Source organism: Bos indicus x Bos taurus, chromosome 3 (assembly GCF_003369695.1).
Source record: "Bos indicus x Bos taurus breed Angus x Brahman F1 hybrid chromosome 3, Bos_hybrid_MaternalHap_v2.0, whole genome shotgun sequence".
NCBI lineage: Eukaryota > Metazoa > Chordata > Mammalia > Artiodactyla > Bovidae > Bos > Bos indicus x Bos taurus.
Window position 1 is genome coordinate 20,290,883 of NC_040078.1, and position 26,645 is coordinate 20,317,527.

The 26,645-nt window shown below is 36.8% G+C and overlaps 1 protein-coding gene across 5 annotated transcripts in view; it reads right to left on the minus strand.

The window, feature by feature from the left end:
- Window positions 1-26,645, minus strand: part of RPRD2 (regulation of nuclear pre-mRNA domain containing 2) — a 92,383-nt gene that overhangs the window by 18,392 nt on the left and 47,346 nt on the right. For 3 of the 5 annotated variants that reach the window (XM_027534490.1, XM_027534500.1, XM_027534505.1), the window contains exons 2-6: window positions 26,513-26,642; window positions 9,173-9,273; window positions 6,982-7,034; window positions 6,273-6,399; window positions 4,628-4,803 (exon numbers count right to left, since the gene is read on the minus strand). In XM_027534490.1, coding sequence (XP_027390291.1) covers window positions 4,628-4,803; window positions 6,273-6,399; window positions 6,982-7,034; window positions 9,173-9,273; window positions 26,513-26,642 — 587 coding nt within the window. Of the gene's footprint in view, window positions 1-4,627; window positions 4,804-6,272; window positions 6,400-6,981; window positions 7,035-8,297; window positions 8,376-9,172; window positions 9,274-26,512; window positions 26,643-26,645 lie in introns of all 5 variants that reach the window. The other 2 variants (XM_027534483.1, XM_027534474.1) reach the window with 1 other exon arrangement.

A 26,645-nucleotide genomic window follows, 5' to 3' on the forward strand; every position in this document is an offset into this window, starting at 1 on the left:
ACCGTGGCTCTAGAGCCCATGCTCTGCAACAAGGGAAGCCACTGCAATGAGAAGCCTGCACACGGCAACAAAGACCAAGCACAGCAAAACAAAAAAAAGAAAAAAAGTCTAAATAAATAAATATTCATCTTAAAAATAAGAAAAAGTATAGGAAATGAAATAATATAAAAGAAAATCTCCCAGTGTATTGCATATAACAAGAACAAGTTTTATTTTGTGAAATTTTAACTGTGTGTGCGCATATACATGTTGTAGCTCTCAGTTTCCAAGTAAAATCTTTCTGAAAATATCGTTTAAAGGTTTAAGTGTTTCCATATAAATCAATCCAGATTATTTAAATAACCTACTCACTTGTCTCCCTGGGTCTGCTGCTGCTGCTGCTGCTAAGTCGCTTCCTTCAGTCGTGTCTGACTCTGTGAGATCCCAGACGGCAGCCCACCAGGCTTCCCTGTCCCAGGGATTCTCCAGGCAAGAACACTGGAGTGGGTTACCATTTCCTTCTCCAATGCATAAAAGTGGACAGTGAAGTCGCTCAGTCATGTTCGACTCTTAGCGACCCCATGGACTGCAGCCTACCAGACTCCTCCATCCATGGGATTTTCCAGGCAAGAGTACTAGAGTGGGGTGCCACTGCCTTCTCCCTCCCTGGCTCTAATAGTCTCCTATTCTCCATTCTGCTATCTTGATTCTAAAATGCAAACCTGATCACATCACTAGCAAAATTAAAATGCTACAATTGTTTCCCACTGCTTTCAGGGTAAAATTCAAAGACCTTAGAATAAACATACACCTTTCAGGACCATGTTCTTGACGCCCTCTCCAGTTTTACTTATCACTTCCTCATAAATGCTCACCTATAAGAAACAACTTTCAGGCCCACCAATTTTGCCATGCTCACTTTTATTCCCATGCTTGAGAATGAGAATAAGAGCTTTCATTTAGCTAATTACTGCAACTTCAGAGTTTAGCTCCTTTTGGGAAAAATTTTCTCCATATGCCCGATCCCTACTCCCAAATTAGCTCAAGTACCTATTCAATCTGTTCTCCTACCACCCTATAGTTACCTTTACTACAGTTTCTATTATACAGAATTGCAATTGCATGTGCTCAATGAAGCGCTTCTTTGGTGGCTCAATGGTAAAGCATCTGTCTGCAATGCAGGAGACACTGGGTCGGGACGATCCCCTGAAGCAGGAAATGGCAATCCACTCCGGTATTCTTGCCTGGGAAATCCCATGGACAGAAGAGCCAGGCAGGGTGCAGTCCATGGGGTTGCCAAGAGTTGGACATGATTTAGCAAAGAGTTGGAATGACTGTTAGCTGAATAAACTTCTCCCAGCCATTTGCTGTGGATCCTCCAAAGCACACTAAATCATTTTATATAATTTCATAAGTAAGTGATGATGGTTCACTACTCAAAAATCACAAAATGGTCTTTGAGTAAAAATGGTAAACTGACCACTCCCATTTAGTGTCTCTCCCTCCTGAACACCTATAAATGACTAGTAATGCAACACAAAAGTATAAACCAGCAGCATATTTGAGAAAAAGGTTTCTACAAATTTTTAGAAAACAGAACGAGCTGTAAGAGTAAGAAGTGATGAGCGGTAATAAGTGAGGGCGGAGAAAAATGAGGTTAGGAATATGCAGAAAGGAAGTTACACCTGGGAAAGATTCTGTCTTGCAGAATCCCTGAGAAGTTTTGCTCCAAGAAACGATGAGTATAAAAAAGTGGAATGAATAGAGGGGTTGAAATTAGACATTAAAAGTGTGAATACCCAACACTCAATACCAACTCCTCTGCAATCCTGATGTGGCAGGTAAGGCACTATGCCCCAGGCAAAAAAATATGAGTTCTTCTCTAAAGAGTTACAGTATCCTGGCAAAAAGATTCCAGCTTTCTGACATTTAGGACTCCTTCCACCCTAACAGCCAGCTCCTTATCTACACAGACTTTACTATACTTGCGATAAACTCAGATAATTCCTATCTATGTATAGAGAGCTTTCCCAATCAATTTTTTCATAGCTCATTCTTAAATATGAAAAGAAAAAAGAGGTAGTATCTGATTTTTAAGAAAGTCAGAATCATAAAAGAGAAAAATCAAGTTAACTAGAGGAAGGAAAAAGACTCTAGATCTTCCAGAAAGCAGAACAAAAAGATCAAGGTTGATGAAACATGAAAAACACAGGACACCTAGAGGATCAACCTAGAAAGTCTAACATTTGATTAATCAATTTCCAAGAAAAAGGAGATAAAGAAATTATCTCAGAATTCAGGCTGAAAAAGCCCTCCAACCAACCCATAATGAATGCAAAACAAAAACCTCACCTGTAAATATATCATTGCAAAATGTCAGAACATCACAAAAAATACCCCTAAATGCTTCCAGAGAAAAAAGTTTCACCTACAAAGACCTTGCAAAGATTTCATTTCAACAACATTAATGACAATGGACTAATGCTTTTTAAGCTGTGAGGGAAAATGATCTTCAACCAGCCAACCTATCAGAGCAAATGTAAAAACAGAATAAAGACATTTTAAAATAGAGAGACCCAGAAGTCATCCTTCACAAACTCTTCTTTTGGGAAATTAATAGAGGATATACTCTAGCAAAACAGGAGAGAAAACCAAGAAAAGAAGACATGGAAATTGGCAAATAGAGGCCTCAGCTCAGAAAAGGAGTAAAGAATAGTCCTAGGATGAGATCTAAATACCTAAAATAGAGCAGAATACAAGCTCTGATAGGAAGGTCTCTGGGGGAAAACACGGATTTGGAATATCTGATGGGATACAGAATCTAAAGAGACAAAAAAAACAAAGCTAAAGGCAAACAAGAAAAACAGAAATTCTAGGAAAAAACAAAAACTCTCTACTATAACCAAGTTACTATAAAACCTTGTAGTGAACAATGTTCACACAGTTATGGTGAATGTTTTTTGCTTATTAATTTTCAGCCTTTAAAGCAAAGAAGACTTAATTATAATTATAGGGTGGAATGTAAGTATTATCAACCCAGAAAATGTAAAAGTATAGTTTAGTGATGCTGAGAAACTGAAGGGACAGAAGAAAATAATGGCAAAGAACAGGAATGTTATTATTTTAATTTTATAAAGTGGGGAACCTAGAATAAGTGCTCAAAAAAATAGTAAATTTAGTATTTCAAATTACAGGATAATCAACAGATTTTAAAGTTATAATGATACTGGGAGAAGAGGCTAGGGAGGTGACTATAAGCTAAATCTTCATTTGTCACATGAAGAAGTTAACAGATATTTCCTTTTTTCTTTTATTTTTGGTCACGCCCCACAGCAAGTGGGATCTTAGTTCCCCAAACCAGGGATCAAACCCATATCCCCTGCAGTGGAAGAATGGCATCTTAACCACTGGACTGCTAAAGTCCCAATGAATATTTCTTATACAGTATAAATCAAGAAAGAATAATATGAGTACATAATTCAGAAATATAGAGGTAAATACCAGAAAAAACAGCTAAATGAGTTAAAAGAAACTGTGTCTAAGAAGTGGGATTCGTTGGATATAAAGAATTATATACTGGGAATTCCCTGGGGGTCCAGTAGTTAGGACTCAGAGTTTTCACTCCCAAAGGCGTGGGTTCAATACCTGGATGGGGAATTAAGATCCCAAAAGCTCCAGTGTGGCCAAAAAAATAGTAATAATTAAAGAACTACATACTCTAATAACCATGTGCGCATGCATGCTCAGTTGTGTCTGACTCCATGATCCCATAGACTGTATGTAGCCCACACGCTCCACTGTCTATTTTCCAGGCAAGAACACTAGAGTTGGTTGCCATTTCCTCCTCCAGGGGATCTTCCTGACCCAGGGATTGAACCCACGTCTCCTGAATTGGCAGGCAGATTCTTTACCACTAGTGCCACCTGGAAAGCCCCTCTATAACCGTATACAGTGATTAAAACTTTAAAAAAAAAAGAAAAAAAAAAAAGTACAAAGCAGTTTCTTTCAAGAGCCGTTACAGACAAATGTCCAAATATCAATCCCTCTTCCAGTCGAGGTGGGGAAAAAGAGGGTCCTTAACTGAGCTGAAATTCAGTTACAATATTTCCATGTAGCTTTCTGGGTTTAAAAAAAGTATACATACTTCTGCCCAATTTTATATTCTGTAATAGTAACGTGGCACATAGCCACTGAAAAACTGAGACATAAGGCTTTAGCAAAGCTTAATGGTCTTTAGCATCAGAAAGACCTAGCTCTTTTTTTTTTTTAAGATTTATTTATTTGGCTGCGTCAGGTCTTAGTTGCAGCATGTGCGACTCTTCAGTTGCGATATGGAACTCTTATTTGTAGCATGTGGGATCCAGTTCCCCGACCAGGGATCGAACCCATACCTGCTACATGGGGAGCATAGAGTCTCAACCACTGTACCACCAAGGAAATCCTCAGAAAGACCTAGGTCTTAACTCAGATGGCTTCACTTGCTAGCTATATTACGACCTTGTACAAGGTTACTAACCTTCAAAAGTAACTTCTTCATCTGTGAACTAGAAATAATAATGCTTATCCCTATAGAGTTAAATAACACTTATAAATAGTCACAGATATACAGACAGCAACTGATGTTAAGACAGTATTAATCATTACTTACATTGGCCACCACTTTTACTTCTTTGTACTGTGCTTCATAGAAAATTCCAGCATTTTCCAGTGCTTCTGTTAACGAGGGCCCATTTTTCACCTGCTTATCCAATCCATTCACAAATTCCTCCAGCTTGGCACTTGCCTCTTCAAATTCTTTGGAGAACTTCTTCCCACCTGTCTTATCTAAAATAACAAGAGGAAGTATTCTATATTTTCTTAGTCTCATAGTTACACCTTAAAGAAGCTTCCCTAAATCACACACACAAAAAATCACAAAACAGATTATTTAAATGTTTCATGTGATCCTGCTAGGTTGAAGCAAGAGTGCATCATGAAAGCACTTGTAATTAAGATAAAGTTCAACTAAATGAAAGTTTGCTGATTGCTTTAATTCACAAATCTGATGTCACCCTGCTACTTAGGAATAACGGAATGAGGCTCAATTCTATACACTTATACACCATTAACTTTTTTTTTATATACCATTAACTTTTACACTATAGATTATAGTAAGATGTATCCCTTTGAGGAAAAAAACAGAGGCTCAAAAAAGTAAAGATAAAGTGACCTCTGTGTGTATCATGCTTAGAAATTCTTTCCTCTCTGGAGAAGATCCTTGGTAATTTGAAATTAGAAAAGTACCATGAATTGTTTTTCAAGAACAGTGACATTACCATCTTTTACTTATTCTCCTAAGTACTTTTTGCCCAGTGATGTTGGAATAGAGCCTTAGGTATAGATATAAATTTAGGCTCTGCATTTTATTAGCTGTGGAACTTGGGCAAGTTTCGTATCTCCTTATGAAGTCTCAGATTTCTTATGTACAAAGTGGAGGTTTTTAACATGCTTCTGGGTTGTTCTGAGGATTAAAGTAGATAATACATGTTCAATTTAAAGCATGGTACAAGAACAAAATAGGTGCCACAACAAATAGTTCGGTAGCTATTTACTTATTATTTCAAAAATATTTATCAAGTATTTATTACATACCAGGTATTTGGTCTAGGCACTAAGATATTGGAAGAACAAATAAGGATAATTTCTACTTTCATGAGATTCACATTCTAATAAATTACTATGATTATTATTTATAATCTACAATGTAAGGGAAAGAAAGTGATTAGACTTTATGAGGTATTATAGTGACCTTATTTATTTAGGCTGTGCTGTTTGGCTTGCAGGATCTTGGTTCCCTGACCAGTGGTCGAACCCAGGCCACGGCAATCAAAGTGCCATGTTTTAACCACTGAAATTGCCAGGGAGTTCCCTACAGTGACCTTACTGAAGAGTGAACACAAACCACATAATCACACACATGAAATACACCTGTCCATCATAGCCTGATACATCAAGAAAGGACTAGAAGTGGGGAAAAGGCTAGAATATACTTATTAAAAATTTTTTAAATTTATTTTTCTCTAACTTAATGGAGATATAAGTGGCATGTACTATTGTTTCTAAGGTGTAAAATTTGAAGGCTAGGAATTTATTTATGAAACTGACATGCATGAAATCACAACCTGGGAAACAGGTGCCACAGCAGTTCTCTACAACCTGAGGTTCTCTTTATGGAAGCAGTCAGTCTGATTACTTGAAATGACACATCTGGAAAGAGAACCTGACTTATTCTATTTAGAAGGATGTAAGATTACCTTTTAAGCACTTGAGAGTTTCTGTGCTGCACACATCCACCCTCATGGTTGACAGCTGTTTTTCTTTCAGTTCTATCTGATCTTCTGAGCGCTTGTACAGCAACAGCTCTTCAATGAGGGCCTGAGACTGAACACGGACCAGGGTCATACTTCATTTATGAAATCATCCTCTTACTCTATCTTTCTACACCAAAGTAAAACATGACTAACACCTAACTAAACCATGAGAAGCAAAAACCTTCGTATTTCCTCAGAATCAGGGATATCAACATCAATTCTTGTATCAAAACCATATTTTTAGTTATATACTTTAAAAGATCTTTTTCATGTTATTCAAAGATAATTTATGGATATAAAGTTAAGATTGAAACAGGCAAAGATCCATTTATCTCTTCTTTCAATTTGAATTAGATAGTTTTAGTATGTTAACTTTAAGTAAATTTTAATTTAATAGTTTCATAGGAAGATGAACCCCTTCTTCGGGTTTAATACAGACTTCAACTGGCATATAGATAAAACTCTTGAGTTTTAGAGAGTTTCAATATGTTTAAAATATATGAAGCAAATATATGAAGCAAAAAAAAAATAAATAAAAATAATGGATGCATAATTCAATAAAAAGAAATCTTACAGGATGAACTATACAGAAAACTATAACACAAAAGGATTGGATAATACTTTGGCACAGGGGACATATTCTGTAACTTACTCGAAATTCAGCAACTATCTTAGACTTGAGAGCAGCTTTTGGATTCGTGGATGCTGTTGAATTAAACAAAAGGTTATTTAAGAATATAGACAAAAAATGTTGACTAATTATTTAGGAAAATTTTCAGCTTTATAGTTGAGGGTATATACTCTTTGAATATATGTCAAACATGCACATTTAAATCATAACGCTTAGAACATACAGTGGATATGTAAACTGAAAACTCCCAAGCATGGTCAGTATAAAAATATGTACTATTTAGATAGGTTTAACCTACTTACCTCCAATATATTCTGTAAGTCTGAAGTCCTAGAATTACTGACTTGGAGATACATGAAGTATCTTTCTGCCTATACTGACTGAGTGTAACAGGATCTTAACACCTCAAATTAAGGGTGTCCAGGAGCAGGACATCCAATTAATTCTGATCACTGGCTGAAGAAAATTTACTTCCAAGCATCAACTCTATTCCTATGTATTTAGTTTTGGATTTCTTTTTTCTGCTGACTCAATTCAAAGCAAAAACAGGCAGGAAAAGTTCTAGGTACAATACTACTGTGGTTGAACTTTGGCTGAAATGATGACTCTTGCTGTTCCTAAGCATGCAACTTATGACCAAAAGGATGTGAAAGGACTCCCTTAATCATGATGAATATCACATGCTTGCTGGAGCAAAACCATCCCAAGTGTCTTGTTTCACCTCCCAAGTCTGTCTTTTACCTTGTTCCCTCCACACCTTCAAATCTTTCTCAACATTCCTCAGTTTGGCCCACAGCAGCCTATCACATGCAGTATTCCACTCCCATGATCTCATGCTGGGTAAACATGATAAACACAGCAGGAGCTCCTGTTAAGAGAATGGCTTCTGGCCAGGATTTGAGGCTCATGTCTAATCTGGTAGAGTATCTCCCCAAATCTGAAGGATTTCATGGCTCCCACAGAAATGCTTCTTAACGCCTAGTCTCCTCTTCAGCTCGGTTGTAATGCCAGCTGCCTCTAACTTCACATAGCTTTGAACCTTAAAGGTACCCCGGGCACTATCATGTATTTTTTTCTTCTTCCAATCCCCCAACTACTCTTGAATCTTCACACATTTAAACCCTTTTTCTGCATTTCCTTTGTTTAAAAGTATTTTTATTTTTTTTAAAGAAGTAACTCCATGATGGCTTGGTTAGTGTAAGTCACTGGGAGCCTCCCAGGCCTGGAAAACACAGGCTTGCCCATGGTTTATGCCAGGTACGATGTCAAATGGTCTACATTTTCTTCTGCTCCAAAAAGAGGAGGTAATTTATATTAGTTGAGATTTTGTTCCTTACTTTGTGATTTCTTCCACTGCTTATTCGGTTGTTTGTTCAGATTTTCTTTCAGCTGCTTCTGAGTTTTGAAAGTGGTACCTGGAAAACATTTCAGTTTTGCAATCTGGCGTTATGGGAAGCTGTTCTGTCTGTCCACTTCAGTGTCAAAGTTGAAAAAAGGCAATCCGAGACTGTGTGTTGTTTCTTTCTTTCCTTTTCTTTTATTTTTACAAAAAGATAAAAACACCCACCAGATCTAAGAAGCTGTCAAATAAACATGATTTCTGTATCAAAGAAATAACTAATTTGGAGAAGAATAGGGTAGGAAGTTTAAAAACACTAGGTAACTCACTCAAATGAAGAATTTAACAGCTTCTTAGAAGATGCTATTTTTAAAGCAAATTTCTAGTCAAATTACAGTCATGTTATCAAATATCACCAACTTCTACTCACTGACTTTATTACACGAATCTAGTAACATAGAAACTAAATACTTTTAAAAACACCTGTACAAAACTTACTGTAAATCTAAACTAAAAGAGACTGAAGAATATCAATATATGATTAATGTATCAAATAATTTAGTGAAAACTGAAACCTTGTCTAAAAACTCTCCCAAAAGTAAGAGGACAGGGCTGGAGAAAATTAATTAATGATCATCACTTAATATGCTTGCCTTTTCTTAAGTCAAAAAACCCAAATTCAACCCTCTCCAAACCATTCTACTTAAATTAATGCAAACAGATTTGTACAGTTATTTAATTTTAAACAAATAGGGCCATATCCCAAACTTTGTCTTTCATTAATAAGCAAAAGGACTGGACCTGTAAAGTACATATAATTTTAAAGACTGAATAATGATTCAGTCTTTCTTTTCAGAGAGAAAGGATACTTACTCAAAGCTTCTCTTAATGCCATAATCATTTCTTCTGGGTATACATTTCTATCTTCCCAGATTTTAAAGATTCGTTCTATAGATTTAGAGACAGATGGATCCCTGAGAAGAAAGAAAAAGTGAGACACAAAAGTGTTAAACTTGCGTCTCAAACTAGAAATATGAAAATAAAGTTGTCAACAAAATTATTTTCCAGGGACTTACCTCATGGTCCAGTGGTTAAGAATCCACCTGCCAATGCAGGGGAAAGGGAAACTGAATGTCGCTCAGTTGTATCCGACTCTTTGTGACCCCGTGGACTATACAGTCCATTGAATTCTCCAGGCCAGAATACTGGAGTGAGTAGCCTTTCCCTTCTCCAGGGGATCTTCCCAACCCAGGGATGGAACCCAGGTATCCCACACTGCAGGCAGATTCTTTACCAGCTGAGCCACCAGGGAAGCCCAATGCAGGGAAACGGTTCCATCCCTGGTCTGGGAACTAAGATCCCACATGCTGTGGGGCATCTAAGCCCACATGCCCTAGAGCCCTGCTCCGCAACAAGAGAAGTCACTGCAAGGAGCAGGCCACATACCGCTTCTAGAGCAGCTCTCACCCACTGCAACTAGAGAAACACAGTGCACAGCAGTGAGGACCCTGTGTGCCACAACGAACACCCAGCACAGCCAAAAATAAATAAATAAAAATTAATTTAAAAATTATTTTCCAAATGTCTTTTCATGTTTATTTTAAATCATTTTTTTCTGATGTCTAGGGCTAAAATCTTAAAAAAGTCTTGTTCGACACTTTTTATTGGTAACATAAATGAGGTTATGGATGACATATTGAACTTTAATGCTGGTTTACATGTTTAATGAGTACCTTATATTTCTACTTCTATATACATTCATGAGCATACTTATAATCAAAGTTTAATTTTCCATCCGTCACCATACAGCTGACTCCCTTTATCCACTTCACACTTTACCACCCTCCCACGCTGGTAACCACTACTTGGTCCTCTGTATCTGTGTGTGTGTGTGTTTGGTTATTTATTTTTATTTTTAATTTTTAAAACACAGAGTGAAAAAGTTGGCTTAAAGCTCAACATTCAGCAAACGAAGATCATGGCATCCGGTCCCACTACTTCATGGGAAATAGATGGGGAAACAGTGGAAACAGTGTCAGACTTTATTTTTCTGGGCTCCAAAATCACTACAGATGGTGACTGCAGCCATGAAATTAAGAGACGATTACTCTTTGGAAGGAAAGTTATGACCAACCCAGATAGCATATTCCAAAGCAGACACATTACTTTGCCAACAAAGGTTCGTCTAGTCAAGGCTATGGTTTTTCCTGTGGTCATGTATGGATGTGAGAGTTGGACTGTGAAGAAGGCTGAGCGCCGAAGAATTGATGCTTTTGAACTGTGGTGTTGGAGAAGACTCTTGAGAGTCCCTTGGACTGCAAGAGTCCAACCAGTCCATTCTGAAGGAGATCCAACCAGTCCATTCTGAAGGAGATCAGCCCTGGGATTTCTTTGGAAGGAATAATGCTAAAGCTGAAACTCCAGTACTATGGCCACCTCATGCGAAGAGTTGACTCATTGGAAAAGACTGATGCTGGGAGGGATTGGGGGCAAGAGGAGAAGGGGACGACAGAGGATGAGATGGCTGGATGACATCACTGACTCGATGGATGTGAGTCTGAGTGAACTCCGGGAGTTGGTGATGGACAGGGAGGCCTGGCGTGCTGCGATTCATGGGGTCGCAAAGAGTCAGACATGACTGAGCGACTGATCTGATCTGTTCTCACAATACTGGTAACACCCAGCGGGGCGGCGGCCCATGGTGACACCAGGATTTTCAGTGGTGAGCCAAAGGGAAAGAGATCATCTTTTTTTTAAATGGTTGAGTGGTACTCCATTTTGTGTGTGTGTGTATACATACATACATACATATATATATATATATATGTCACATTTTTCTTTATCCATTCAACTATCAATGGACACTTACAATGTTTACATTTCTTAGCTATTGTAAATAATGCTGTGATGGACATAGGGGTGCATTAATCTTTTCCAATCAGTACTTTTGTATTCTTGGTATAAATACTCAGACCATACAGTAGTTTTATTCTTAATTTTTTGAGGAATCTCCATACTGTTTTCCACAGTGGCTGCATGGATTTATACTCCCACCAGCAGTGTATGAGGATTCCATTTTTTTCAAATCCTCTCAAACACTTGTTATTTCATGCATTTTTGAAAACAGTCATTCTAATGGGTATGAGGTGATGGCTCACTGTGGTTTTTTTCATTTCCCTAACAATTAGTAATGTTCAACATCATCTGCCTATTGGCCATTTGTATATCTTCTCTGGAAAAAATGTCCATTCAGCTCCTCTGCTCATTTTTTAAAGCAAGTTATTGGTTTTTCTGTTGTTGAGTTGTATGGGTTATTTATATTTGGGGTATTAACCCCTTATCAGATATTTGATTTGCAGATCTCTTCTCCCATTCAGTAGGCTATGTTTCTGTTTTATTGATGGTTTTCCTTGTTATACAGAAACTTTTTAGTTTGATGTAATCCCATTTGTTTATTTTTCCTTTTGTATTGCTTGCCTGGGCAGACATATCCAGAAAAATAATGTTAAGACCAATGTCAGCATGTACAGCCTATGTTTTCTTCTTCTAGGAGTTTTATGGTTTCAGATCTTACATTAAGTTTAATTCATTTTGAGTTAGTTTTTGTGTACAGTATGAGTCCAGTGGCCTAGTTTAGCTTTTTTATGTTGCTCTTGTTTCTTACCCCACCATTTACTGAAGAGACTCTCCATTGTATATTCTTTGCGTCTCTGCTGTAAATTAGTTGTACGTAAATGCATAGATTTCCGGGCTTCCAATTCTGTTTCACTGATCAATGTATCTGTTTTTCTATCAATACCATGCTGTTTTTTGTTATTGTGGCTTTGTAGTATCATTTGATATCAGGGTGTGTGATGCCTACTATAGTTTTGTGTTCTTTTTTCTCAGTATTGCTTTGGCTATTCAGGTTCTTTTGTGGTTTCATATAAATTTTAGAATTTCTTTTCTATTTTGGTGGAAAACATCCTTTGATATTTGATAGGGATTTTGATGGGGATTGCACTGAACCTATAGATTGCTTTAGGTAGTATGAACACTTGACAATGTTAATTCTTTCAATCCATGAGCTTTAAATATCTTTCCATTTATTTGTGTCTTCAGTTATTTTCAACAATGTCTTACAGTTTTCAGTGCACAAGTCTTTTACCTCCTTGATTAAATTTATCCTAGGTATTTCATTCTTTTTTGTTGTAATTCTAAATGGGATTGCTTTTTCTCTTAATTTGCTTTTCTGCTATCTCGTTGTTAACACAGAAATGAAATTGATTTTTGTATAATGATTCCGTATACTGAAAGTTAATTGTATTTGCTTATTGTTTCGAATAAGCTTTTGGTGGAGTTTTTAAAATTTTCTCTATACAAAATTATGGCTTCCATGGTGGCTCAGCAGTAAAGAATCTGCCTGCAATGCAGGAGACACAGATTCAATCCCTGGGAAATTCCAAGGACAGAGGAACCTAGTGGGCTACAGTCCACGAGATCACTAAAGAATTGGACATGATTAAGTGAGTAAATAACAACTATATAAAATCATGTCATCCACAAATAGTGACAGTTATACTTCTTCTGTTCCAATACCTTTTATTTCTTTTGCCTGCCTAATTGCTCTGGTTAGAATTTCCAATACTATGTTGAATAAGAATGGCAAGAGTATACATCATTGCTTTGTTCCTATTCTTAGAAGGACAGCTTTCAGTTCATCACCACTGAGTATTATTTTAGTTGTGGATTTGTCATATACTGCCTATAATATTATGCTGAAAGATGTTCTTTCTGTACCCACTTTATTGAGAGTTTTTATAACTGGGTGTTGAATTTTGTCAAATGCTTTTTCTGCCTCTATTAAGATGATCATGTTTTTTAATTCTTTTTGTTAATGTGATTATTATGTTGATTTACAGATGAACCACCCTTGCATCCTTGGAATGTATCTCACACTGGATCATGGTATATGATCCTTTTGATTTGGCTTCCTAATGTATTTTTCTTTAAGAAAAATTGAAGTAGAATTGATTTATAATGTTGCTTTAATTTCTGGTGTAAAGCAGTGTAATTTGGTTATATACACATATATATTCTTTTTCCTATTCTTTTCCATTATAGGTTATTACAAGGTATCAAATATAGTTCCCTGTGCTATACAGTAGGACCTTGTTGTTTATCCATTTTATACATAGCAGAATCTGTCTATTAATCCGAACCTTATTTATCCATTCTTTTTCTGCCTTTGGTAACCATAAATTTGTTTTCTATACCTGTGAATCTGTTTTTATTTTGTAAATAAAGTCATTGTATCATTTATAACTTATATCTTCTTTATCCATTCATCTGCTGATGGATACTTAGGTGGCTTCCATGTCTTGGCTGTGGTAAACAGTGCTGCCATGAACACTGGGGAATATGTATCTTTTAATTTTTAAGGAACTTCCATGTTGTCCTCCATAGTAGCTGTACCAATTTAAGTTCCACTAACACTATAGGAGGGTTCCTTTTTCTCCACACCTTCTCCAGCATTTATTATTTGTACGCTTTTTGATGATGACCAGTTCTGTGTGAGGTGATTCTTCACTATTGTTTTGACTTGTATTTCTCTAATACAGTGATGTCGAGTATCTTTTCAGGTGCCTGTTAGCCATCTGGATGTTGTCCTTGGAGAAAACACAATTTTAAGTGTTCTGTCCATTTTTTGACAGTTTTTTTTTTTAATTGAGCTGAATGAGCTATATTTTGGAAAATAAACCCTTGTCAGTCACATTATTTGCAAATACTTTCTCCCAGTCCATAACTTGTCTTTTTGTTAATGGTTTCCTTTGCTGTGCAAAAGCTTCTGAGTTTAATTACACCCTACTTGTTTAGTTTTGCTTTTATTTTCTTTTGCCTTGGGATATCGACTAAAGAAAACATTTATGTCAGAGAATGTTTTGTCTATGTTTTCTTAAAGTTTTATGGTGTCAAGTCTTCCTCTTTAAGCCATTTTAATGTCTTTTTTTTGGGGGGGGGGGGGCGCTGCACAGGGTTAATAGTTGTGGTACACCGGCTTAGTTGTCCTGTGGCACGTGCGATCTTCTTGGACCAGAGATCAAACCTGTGTCACCTGCATCAACAGATGGATTCTTAACCACTGGACCACCAGGAAAGCCCATTAATCATTTTTTAAATGTATAACTCAGTGACAAATAGATGCGGAAACAGTGGCTGACTTTCTTTTGGGGGGCTCCAAAATCACTGCGGACGGTGACTGCAGCCATGAAATTAAAAGACGCTTACTCCTTGGAAGGAAAGTTATGACCAACCTAGACAGCATATTCAAAAGCAGACACATTACTTTGCCAACAAAGGTTCGTCTAGTCAAGGCTATGGTTTTTCCTGTGGTCATGTATGGATGTGAGAGTTGGACTGTGAAGAAGGCTGAACGCCGAAGAATTGATTCTTTTGAACTGTGGTGTTGGAGAAGACTCTTGAGAGTCCCTTGGACTGCAAGGAGATCCAACCAGTCCATTCTGAAGGAGATCAGCCCTGGGATTTCTTTGGAAGGAATGATGCTAAAGCTGAAACTCCAGTACTTTGGCCACCTCATGTGAAGAGTTGACTCACTGGAAAAGACCCTGATGCTGGGAGGGATTGGGGGCAGGAGGAGAAGGGGACGACAGAGGATGAGATGGCTGGATGGCATCACTGACTCGATGGATGTGAGTCTGAGTGAACTCCGGGAGTTGGTGATGGACAGAGAGGCCTGGCATGCTGCGATTCATGGGGTCGGAAAGAGTCGGACACGACTGAGCGACTGAACTGAACTGAACTCTTCAGCATCTACAAGGTGTTCACTAAATAGTAAATGAATGAATGACAACTAGACTTTGTCATTTTCAAACCCAACTATTCATTATGAAGTCCCAAGAGCTATTCACCAAAATCCTCAAGTAAAATACGCTGGAGAAACAGCAATTGATAGAAAATCATGTAAATAAGACTAGAGTAAAATATAGTAAACAAAGCATGAGATGAGGAAACTAGACATTTTAGTTCTGGTTTTAGTAAAAAGTCTTTGGGGAACTAGGTTTCTTCATTTGTAAAATTATTTTTACTAGATAATTTGTTAGGTTTAAAATTCTTGGCTAAATTTGTTTTTCATTTATATGAACACAGAGCTCTCAAACTCCCACAATATAACCATCTCTTGAATTTACAGATTCAAGTAAAATTAAAAAAAAAAAAAAAAAAATCCAGAATAGCTGTTTTACTTACCTTGTAATTCTAGACCTCTATTTCAGCCATTACTGATCACAACCTCAATTTCTACAGAACATACAACTACTACCACATATACACATCATAAAATAATTAAATATAGACTTTGCTGTTTGACTTGTAAGTAACAAAAAAATTCATTGATTTGCACAATTGCTAGGATGCTGAATAGATGTTTTGTATACTAGCAACCCTTGCCTTGGACCACTTTTAAAACAAAAAAGTAAAGCACAAAGCTGATGAACAGTGTAAGAGATGCCCAGTTATCAGAGTTAAAATAAACAGAATTAGGAAACTTCCCGTCAGTCCAGTGGTTAGGACTCCAAGGGCCCGGGTTCAAGCCCTGGTTGGGGAACTGGGATCTCACAAGCCATGTGGCCAAAACCCAACAACAACAAACATGAACAACACAAAACCAAACAACCAACCAGAACCAAACCGCATAATTTTGTGCCTCACAAGATATTCCCTGAGGGAATATCTTTTCTTTATCAATATCTTATTTCTGGTACATCATTACAGTAATGTGCTGTATCTTGAAGCTTCTTAATAAATATTTGCCAACTCACCAAACGGAAGACCAAATAATGGGGTCAACTCAAGGAGCAAGTAGTCAATACTTAATTAAAATCCACCTTCCAATCTAGGGAATTCGGGTGCGATGCCTGGTCAAGGAACTAAGATCCCACATGCTGCAGGGCAACTAAGCCCATGCATGGCAACAAGAGAAACCCACGAGCCACAACTACTGAGCACTCTCGCTCTGCAACGAGAAGCCTACACACGCCGTGACAAACACCCAGGGCAGCCAAAGAAAAATAAATAAAAACGCACTGCTCTGTAGAGCCTAAAATAACCCCCATTTATAAAAATGTATCTTTTTTGTTTGCCTATAACATGTTTTCCCTCGTGTGTCACTTGTCTTTAATTTTAGGGTGTCTTCTATAATGCAGTTTAATTTTGATGTAATTAAATTTATACTTTTCTTTATTATCTGTTCTTTAGGTCTTAAGAGCTTTCTAAACTAACCCTTACAGTCAGGAAAATATTCATTTTCTTCTAACATTTTAAAGTTTTGTTTTATACATCAGAGTAATTCATTTGGAACAAGCTTTTGTGTGCGGTATTGGGAAACATTTAATTTTATTTCTTCCACACAGAAAGCCCATGTCCCAGAATCATTTATTGAAGACTGCATCTTCCCCCCAATGAACTGCAATGCGACTTCTACCATTTACATTGGTCCCATATAGGTATGGGTGCATCTGTGGGCTCTCTGTTTTGTTCCTTAAATCTATTTGTCTATCCTTGCATTAATATCATCCTCTTTTAATTACTGTACCAAATAATAATTATTTTTCCCTATATCAGATTTTTACTGAGAATAATCTCACTTTTTTATTTATCACTTTGTCAAAAATACAGGTCATGAAATTATAGGCAGAGCTATTTCAGCCATCCCATCATCCCTCCACACACAGTATCACTAAAAACATGTATTAGAAACTAAACCAAATAATAACTCTTGATATTTCATAGGTTAAGACCTACTTGGTTGTTTTGTTAAATTTATTTATTTTTGGTTGCACTGGGTCTTCACTGCTGCTTGCAGGCTTTGTCCAATTGCAGTGAGCAGGGGCTACTCTTTGTTGAGGTGCTCAGGCTTCTCAGTGTGCTCACTTCTCTAGCTGTGGAGTACAGGCTCTAGGCACATAGGCCTCAGCAATTGTGATTCATGGGCTTAGAGCACTGGCTCAGGAGTTACGGCACAAAGCATTTAGATGCTCTGAGGGATGTGGAATCTTCCTGGACCAGGGGTTGGACCTGTGTTCCCTGCACTGGCAGGTGGATTCTTATCCACTGTACCACCAGGGAAGTCCCCTACTTGCTTTTTATCAACAGTTTTGGCTACTCCTAAGACAATGACTCCTCTATATGAATTTTACAATCAGTATAACAAATTTCTTAAAATATCCTATTGGGAACTTGATTAAAGTGTACTGTATTTATATGTTGATTTTTATCTTTTTGAAAGTTTACAGTTTTCTCCATAAAGGTCTCAACACACTTTTATTCTAGGTATCTAGAGCTTTTTTGTTACTGTTAATAATATCATTTTATTATAACTGGTTATATCTGACATACTGAAATGCTGCTGCTGCTGTTAAGTCACTTCAGTCGTGTCCAACTCTGTGCAACCCCATAGACGGCAGCCCACCAGGCTCCCCTGTCCCTGGGATTCTCCAGGCAAGAGTACCGGAGTGGGTTGCCATTGCCTTCTCCAACTGAAATGCTACTGATTCTATATGTTGATCTGTATTCAGCAACCTCACTGAACCCTCATAAGTCTGTAAATTCTCTTGGATTGCTTATGAAGATGATCACAAAGTCTCTATATCTTTTTACCCTATATGATTCTCTGGAAAACATTTTATAGTTCTTCAACAACTACAAGTCAAAATTTTCAAATTAAACAAAAATATAGTAAATACCATTCATATAAACACTGATTTAAAGTTATAACTGATATTTTGTTGAAACCAAATTGCAATGCAAATATGATACTGTATACATTGTTTGAAACTTTTTTAAGACCATAATACCATTATCATTCTGTATTTCACCATTTTTATCCATTTGAACTACTACAAATTTATTTCTTTAGTGTATGCTAAAATTATTAGTGCCTTCAACTGATACAATTATTTAAAGTTACCTTTAACCTTTCCTCATTAGCCTCTGATAAAGTAATACTGTCTTATACCAAAATACAAACACACAATAGAGCCACTGAAAATGACTCACAGAACTGCTAATAAGGTGATCATACAGATGATATTCAATATGCTTAGACAATCCAATGACGCTTTAAACTATATGCATGGACCCACCAATGAATAACTAGGCCTATACCTAAGAAACACAGCTTTATAGCACTCCATGGTATTTCCATCCATGCATCAAGCTAACCAACCACCTATGAAGTGACAAGCATTGTGCTGGGAGCAGAAGCTCGAAGTCTGGGAGATAGAAACTGGTGACAAAAAGCAAGTATATCAATTATAAAGCAGTGTGTTAGGGGCTATGACAAAAGAAGCGGTAGGTATAATGATAGCAAAGAAGACCTGCTTAATCCAGACTGGGGAAGAGAAGTCAGGAAGGGTGGGGTAGGGGATGGGAGCAAGGCTCAACAGGGAAGGGACATACATGTACCTGTGGCTGATTCATGTTGATATATGGCAGGGCCAACACAAAATTATGGAACAATTATCCTCCGATCAAAAATAAATACGTTTAAATTTAAAAAAAGATTAAGTAAAATTTGAAAAACCAGTTAGGAAAACTTCTTGAGGATACTAGATCTATAAGAAAGGTGAAGGCATAGAGTAAATAAAATCTTACAGAACTGATACCTAACTGGGAATACTGTAGTGCTCTATGACTGACTACACAATTTGTTCTACCAGGCTGCCAATTCAATTTTCAAAGGGAACCAACTTCTTAAATTCATTTACTTAAAATTGTAATTTGAAAACTGTTTAGTCCAAATAAATCTTACAGAAAAGCTGCATATAATATATAATTACATATGATATATATTAACAGATACTCAAAAAGTGAATACCCATGTAATCACAACCCAGGTCAAGAAATAATACACTACTGGCTACCTAGAGGACCTGAGTGGGTCCCTTCAAGATCACAATCCCTTCCATTTACCTGGGATGGAAGGGATTGTGTAAATTTACCATTTACCTAGACTTTTATGCCTATTTCCTTAATTTTGTTTTAAAAATAGGCAAGTATAAACAAGGCTGTATACTGTCACCCTGCTTATTTAACTTATACAGAGTACATCATGCGAAATGCTGGACTGGATGAAGCACAAGCTGGAATCTCAAGACCTGCCGGGAGAAATAGCAATAACCTCAGATATGTAAATGACACCATCCTTATGGCAGAAAGCAAAGAAGGACTAAAGAGCCTCTTGATGAAAGTGAAAGAAGAGAGTGTAAAGTTGGCTTAAAATTCAACATTCAGAAAACTAAGATCATGCATCCGGTCCCATCACTTCATGGCAAATAGATGGGAAAACAAGGGAAAACAGTGACAGACTTTATTTTGGGGGGCTCCAAAATCACTGCTGATGGTGACTGCAGCCGCGAAATTAAAAGACGTTTGCTCCTTGGAAGAAAAGTTATGACCAACCTAGACAGCATATTAAAAAGCAGAGACATTACTTTGCCAACAAAAGTCCATCTACTCAAAGCTATAGTTTTTTCAGAAGTCATGTATGGATGTGAGAGGTGGACTATAAAGAAAGCGGAGCTCTGAAGAATTGATGCTTTTGAACTATGGTGTTGGAAAAGAGTCTTGAGAGTCCCTTGGAATGCAAGGAGATCCAACCTAAAGGTTCCTTTAGTCCATCCTAAAGGAAATCAGTCCTGAATATTCACTGGAAGGACTGATGCTGAAGTTGAAACTCCAATACTCTGGCCACCTGATACAAAGAACTGGCTCACTGGAAAAGACCATGATGCTGGGAAAGATCGAAGGCAGGAGGAGAAGGGGATGACAGAGAATGAGATGGTTGGATGGCATCACCGACTCAACGGACAAGAGTTTGAGTAAGCTCCAGGAGTTGGTGACGGACAGGGAAGCCTGACGTGCTGAGGTCCATGGGGTCATAAAGAGTCAGACATGACTGAGTGACTGCACTGACTGGCTGAAGTATAAACAAGTTTATTTTTCTGCCAAACTTGAACTTTATATAAATGGATTCATACTATGTATACAGAAATATTCCTTTGTACTTCCAACCAGTATTTTGTGAGATTTATCTATATCATTGCATATAACTGAAATCCATTACTTTTCTTTGCTGTTTGATATTCCAGTATGCCACAATTCATTCACCTTACTGTAAAAAGTGTTTCCAATTTTTTTTTTAATTAAGGTTTTCACTTTATTCTTCTTCTGCTGGACTGTGTGGTTTGCAGTCTTAATTCTCCAACCAGGGACTGAACCTGGCTTCCTTGCAGTGGAAGCATGGAGTCCTAACCAATGAACTGCCAAGGAATTACCCCAAATTTTTATTACCATAGACAAAGTTGGTATTAAAAATTCCCTTCCACTGATCTTGCTGCAAATATGTAAGTTTCTCAGGGTTTTTAAAAGCTTAGGGTTGGAACTACAAGATCATAGGGTATATATAACAAACTTAAAAAAAAAATGAGGTTGTTTTATACCAATCAACCCTCAAAACCAACAGTATAAGAGAGCTTCCACTGTGCCACAATTTTGCTAATGTTTGTACTGGTGGACTTAAAGATTTGTATGTGTGCTAGTTATTGCTTTATTGACTCTAAGCTCCAACACGTCCTTCCTTGTACTGGGGCCAGACACTGAAAACTCTATTTCCCATTGGTTCAGAGTTGGACTCTGCCAACAGAGAGCCCTGGAGTGACACTGAGAGGCTGGAAGAAGCAGTAGGGATTCCTCTTTCAGGGTTATATTTTCAAGTGGATCAGCACAGAGGTACCCTGGCAGCATTTCAGCACAGCTCTTGTAGTTCAGTGGTGAGCGCTCTCTGACCTGTTTCTAAACCACTAGTGACAGGTAGCATGTTCTTACAGCCATCTACTCTTTCCTGAGGTCTGAGTCTCAGCTTGGAGTGGGTTAGGGTGGGGGTAGTTATTTACTTTTCCCTCAGGTTCAGAAGTAGTAGCTGCTTTCAGCACATACTATTCCATATCACCTTAAGAGTTATTTTATTCTTTCTAGTAGTTAGCTACCTTTTACCTACTTAACGGTCCTTTTTTCCCCCCCAAAGTTAAGCTTCTTAAAATTTATTTTGCTACACCTGTGGCATGTGGAATCTTAGTTCCCTGACCACAGATTGAACCTGTACCCCGTGCACTGGAAGCATGGAGTCTTAACCATTGGACTGGCAGAAAAGCCCCTCAACGATCCATTGTATTAAATTTTCCCTGTTTAAATTACTGGTATGTGATTTCTCTCTCCCGATCAGGACTTAACATATATGATATGTAATGATATATTTCAGCAATTCTAGGGCTACATGACATGTGCTATCAAAACAGACTGAATGCAAAAGCAGGTAAGAAAATACAGCTGTCTGCTATTAAGCCAGATATTAAAGAGATCTGCAAGAACACAAAACACTATTAAAACTATAAGTTTTGATTATTAACATTTATTGTTTTAAAAAGTCATTAATAAATATTTAAACAATTTCTGGCTTGATTTCTCATATAAGCCAGTTAAAACTAAAATCTTTAATATATTATCTTTCTCTTATTATTTGCAATTTTTTATATATTCTATATATAAATCTTTTGTTGACTGCAGAATATTTTTTCTCACTCTGTGGCTTGTCTTTTCCTTCTTTATAGTATCTTTTGATTAAATGGTAGGTCTTCATTTTAATGTAGCTGAATTTATCAATCTCCTGTGTTGTCTCCAAAAGATTTGTAGCTCTTTCATATTTGTATTTAATATGCAATTGATTTTTGTGTATGATGTGCACAGGATCTAATCTTTCCTATATAGCAAATCTGCCCCAGCAATATTATGAAACAGTTCTTTTTCACACAGCAACCAAGTATACACATACACTGGTCTGTTTTTGACTTTGTATTATGTTCTACAGCTTTCTTTGCTTATCTCTGGGCAAATATCATTCTGCTTTATTTATCATAGCTTTTTTACCAGTCTTGAAACCTGGTAGAGCCTGTCTTCCCACCTTGTTACTCTTCAAGAGTTTCTCGGCTTTTTCTTCGTGGGGGAAGAAGAGGGAGCTCTCTGCACTTCCATACAAAATTCAAAATCAATTTGTATTTTAGTTGCCCCCACTGCAAGCTGAGGTAACTCCACTGCAGCAGTCATCACGTTACTGGTCCACACCTATTCATGCTGTGTCCAGGCTACACCGTGTGTTATTCGTTGTCTAAATCTCAGATCATTAACAGTGCGAAGCACTTAGTAAATACACAACATATGTTCCAGGAATTAATAAATTGTACAAAAGCAAATAAATAAATTTGTAAAATGGGGGGAAACTATTAAGATCTTAATTAAGACTGCATTGGACTTATAAATCAGTTTGGGAAGAAATAATATCATTAAATATTGAGTCTTCCCTATTCACGAATTATCTGTTTCAGTTTTCCATACTGTTTCTCAATTATGTTTTATAATTTTTTCAATGTGATCTTATACATCTTTTGTTAAGATTTCTAAATATAGCTGATTCTCATTAATTGCAGATTTTGTATTTGCAAATTCACCCACGTGCTAAAATTTATTTGTAACCCTAAAATTTACTTCTCAGATATATTTTGTTTGGCTAGCAATAAATTTTTTAGAATATGACTTAGTTTCACACATTTAAAATTTGGGAAACTTCATATAGGAATCTAGATTTTGACCTAGCTTAAAAATGACAAAGATTTTTGGAAGGTCTGACAACATATGTTAACACTGAAGTTATGTTTCTTTACGGCCATAGGCTAGAGCTGAATGGCTGCTGTCCCTTTTAGATGGATTTTTCCTTACAATCAACCCACTTCACTCACCTAGGTTACCTGCCTGGAATTTCTAAACATTTGCCCCTCCTAAATTAAAGCGATTAAAATGATAGCCTTAAATTAAGAGAAATGAATTTGCAAGGTGTAACTGTGAACAGAAATTTAAAAGGGGGTAATGGTGGTTAGGATGTGGCTGTTTACGGAATACTAAAGCTCATATCCTAATATCCTCTCATTTATCATATACTTTACCTCAGATGGTAAAGAATCTGCCTGCAATGCAGGAGACTTGGGTTTGACCCCTGGATCTGGAAGATCCCCTGGAGAAGGGAATGGCTTCCAACTCCAATATTAGTGTCTGAAGAATTCCATGGACAGAGGAGCCTGGCAGGCCACAGTCCATAGGGGTGCGAAGAGTCGGACACGACTGTGCAACTAACACCATATTACAATCAATTTCTTTATAAGTGAGGATATATTCTGTTTCACTCATAACAGTCTTCTACTCCTCATTCTATTACTGTTTTAAAATATATACAAATATATGACAGGGGAGCTCTGACTTCAATGTTCTTATAAATAATCATCTTGGACATTTTATCCTTCTACATTAAATATTATTGAGATTCTGACTATGATTACAATGAATTTATAGTCTACATTTTGGGAAAGAATAACAATACCAGATCTTTCCCTTCAAAATTATATATCTATCACTTGATTTACACATTTTCTTTAATATCCTTTAGTAAAGTTTAAAAATTCTTCTCTGTAAAAGCTTTACATACTTTTTATGTTATTTTTGGGTAAGGTTTCCTTTACTTGGGGGACAGGAGGCATTACTTTGTGTTGCAAAAAGAATCTTTTTTCCCTAATTACATTTAAAAGAAAATAATCACAATTTAACCATTTGTTTCCAACTTCAATAAATTCTGCAGTGTACATCCTTTGAAGACAATCTTTGTATTTCTGATTTTTTTCTTCAAGATAGATTTCTATGAGTCACATTCCTGGGTCAAAGAGGATGGAGAGTTTATAGGCTCTCAATTACTCGAGAATTTCTGGAGGACAGATCATTTAAAGCCTTTCAACAAATTCTGCCAAATGGCTTTCAAGAAAGGTTCTAATTTATACTCTCACCAGCAGTACAGAGACGCCTGGCTTCCATTAGTAAAAAGAACTCCACTCTTTTGATTAGTGTGAAAAGTTGCGTTTAAACTTCTATTTCTTTGTATAGTTGAGTTGAAAATTCTTTAATTTATATGTCTTCTGCCTGTCCCCATTCTTTGCTCGTTTCTCTATCAGGATGTTAAGTGTCTTGTCCTTGGAATGTTTAGTTTTTACAATACAAAAACAGTTCAAACGAACAACTGGTTGCTAGTCCATGACTACTCAACACTGGCAGAGGCCCACAAAGGTGCACTGGGCCCACCAACAAACTTACAGGAAGAAGGTGGCCTTTATGCTTCATGGCAGAAGCAAGCCTTCCATAAATCCCCTAATTACACTGGTAATTGGTTACTATTAACATACACAGGAAATCTACTGCTTTTCTATGTTGAACTTGAATCTGGCTATTTAACTGAACTCTCTTATTCATTGATTCTATGTAGGCCAAGGGGTTGCAAACTACAAACCTCAGGCCAAATCTGGTCTGCTGCCTGTTTTGTAAATAAAGTTTTATTGGAACACAGCCATAACCATTTGCTTATGTACTGTCTATGGCAGGTTTCATGATAGAACAGTAGAGTTGAATAGTGGCAATAGAGATCCTATGGACTGCAAAAACTAAAATACTATCTGGTCTTTTATAGGAAAAGGTTGCCCACCCCTGATATAGGTAATCATATTATCTGCCAATAATGATAATTCTATCTCTTCTAAATGCATTCTTCTTCTTACTTATTTAGAAATAAAGGGAATCTCAACCTAATGGTGAATAGTAATGATGATAAAGGGTATCGCTGTCCTGAAATGCTTTTACTATTTCACCATTAAGTGATTTTATTACAGGTTTCTGAAGATAACCTCCATTCAGTTGAAAACATTTTTGGAGCTTAAAATTTTATTTTAAAGGACTGTACACAAAGTAGTTGTTCATAAAAAAATCTTTACATGGTAAAATAAAAGCTGGCAACCCTATATTAATCCATGAACTAGGTCATGAAACCTAAGTCTAAGAAACACTAGGTTAAGTTTTCCAGACTATAATGATATTTACAGCAGAAATCATAAGTGGAGATCATTTAGGACACTGCTTTTCTTACTCAAAATTATACTGAATTTAAATACGTAAAGAGGCAGCACAGAACATAAGCTCTGGGGTCTAGATAGGCTTGGATAGGAATTCTGCCAAATACCACTACCCCGTACCCGGCCCCCCCACAGCTGTGAGAGCTTAGGCAAGCAAAGCAATCTAAGTCAGTTTTCTTCTCCTTAAAACGGGAACAATAGTAGTAGCCACTTTAAATGTTGTTCTCAGGATTAAACAACCTGAAGTACACAGAGCACTTTGTGTAAGTATCTGATCAATGATGAATGTTCAATAAAGGTAGGTACTATTACTGTTATTACTTTATGTTCTTCTGACGTGTGTATAAATCTTTATTACTTAGTACCTGAAAGTAAGATCACATCTTAATCTTTTATGATACCAAAGTAGACCATCTCAGGTTTACAATCCAATGGAAAGGACAAGGATCATTCCATTGTGACTGGGTTAATACTAAGAAATGGGTCAATAAAACAGAATATTTATATATTCATACAATCACAACAAGTATATAATCTGAGGAAATATTTGGCTACTTTTATTTTTCCACATAACTGTTTATCCTTCAATTGTGTATATATGTGTGTGCTTCTTGCACCAAGCAAACAACTTACAAATATGCATGAAACACAAGGAAAACACTATTAATACAGGGCAAATAGGATCAAATACGAGTGTTCCAGCACTTTGGAAAATGCTGGATACAATTTTGCTAAGAATGGAGTAAATTAATATGGAGTTAGGAGTATATATTTTCATTTTTCCTAATTACACAGATTTCATGAAGAGGGCAAGATTTCAGGAAGACTGTAAGAAAAATGGAAATATATAAAAATCACAAAACAGAAGAAAACAGAAAGAAGTACAATCAGAGAGTATGAACAGGAGATACATTCTCCTGGTCAAATAAGGAGAAAACAGGCAGAGCATAGATAACAGACAAGTTTTCAAAAAGGGAAGAAAAACTCTTTAAAAGAAAAATATGTTTATTACCAAAAAGATTATAATGAACAATAGAGACAAAATACCCTTGAATCTTCAAGCCTGTGCAACTTTTATAATTCTTACTAATGGGCAGGATGGGAAATTGAAATTCTAAATTTTCTAAGCTTAGATCCCAAAGAAGAGTGAGAATTTACTTACTTCACTAGAGCAGCTGCTTCAGGAAGTACATCAGCAAATGATTCGCGGAATATGATCGCGTTTTTCCTTTTACAGTTCTGTATGACATCATTGGCAAGGTAAAAGAGATTCAAACGGTGGGGATAGGCAGCTG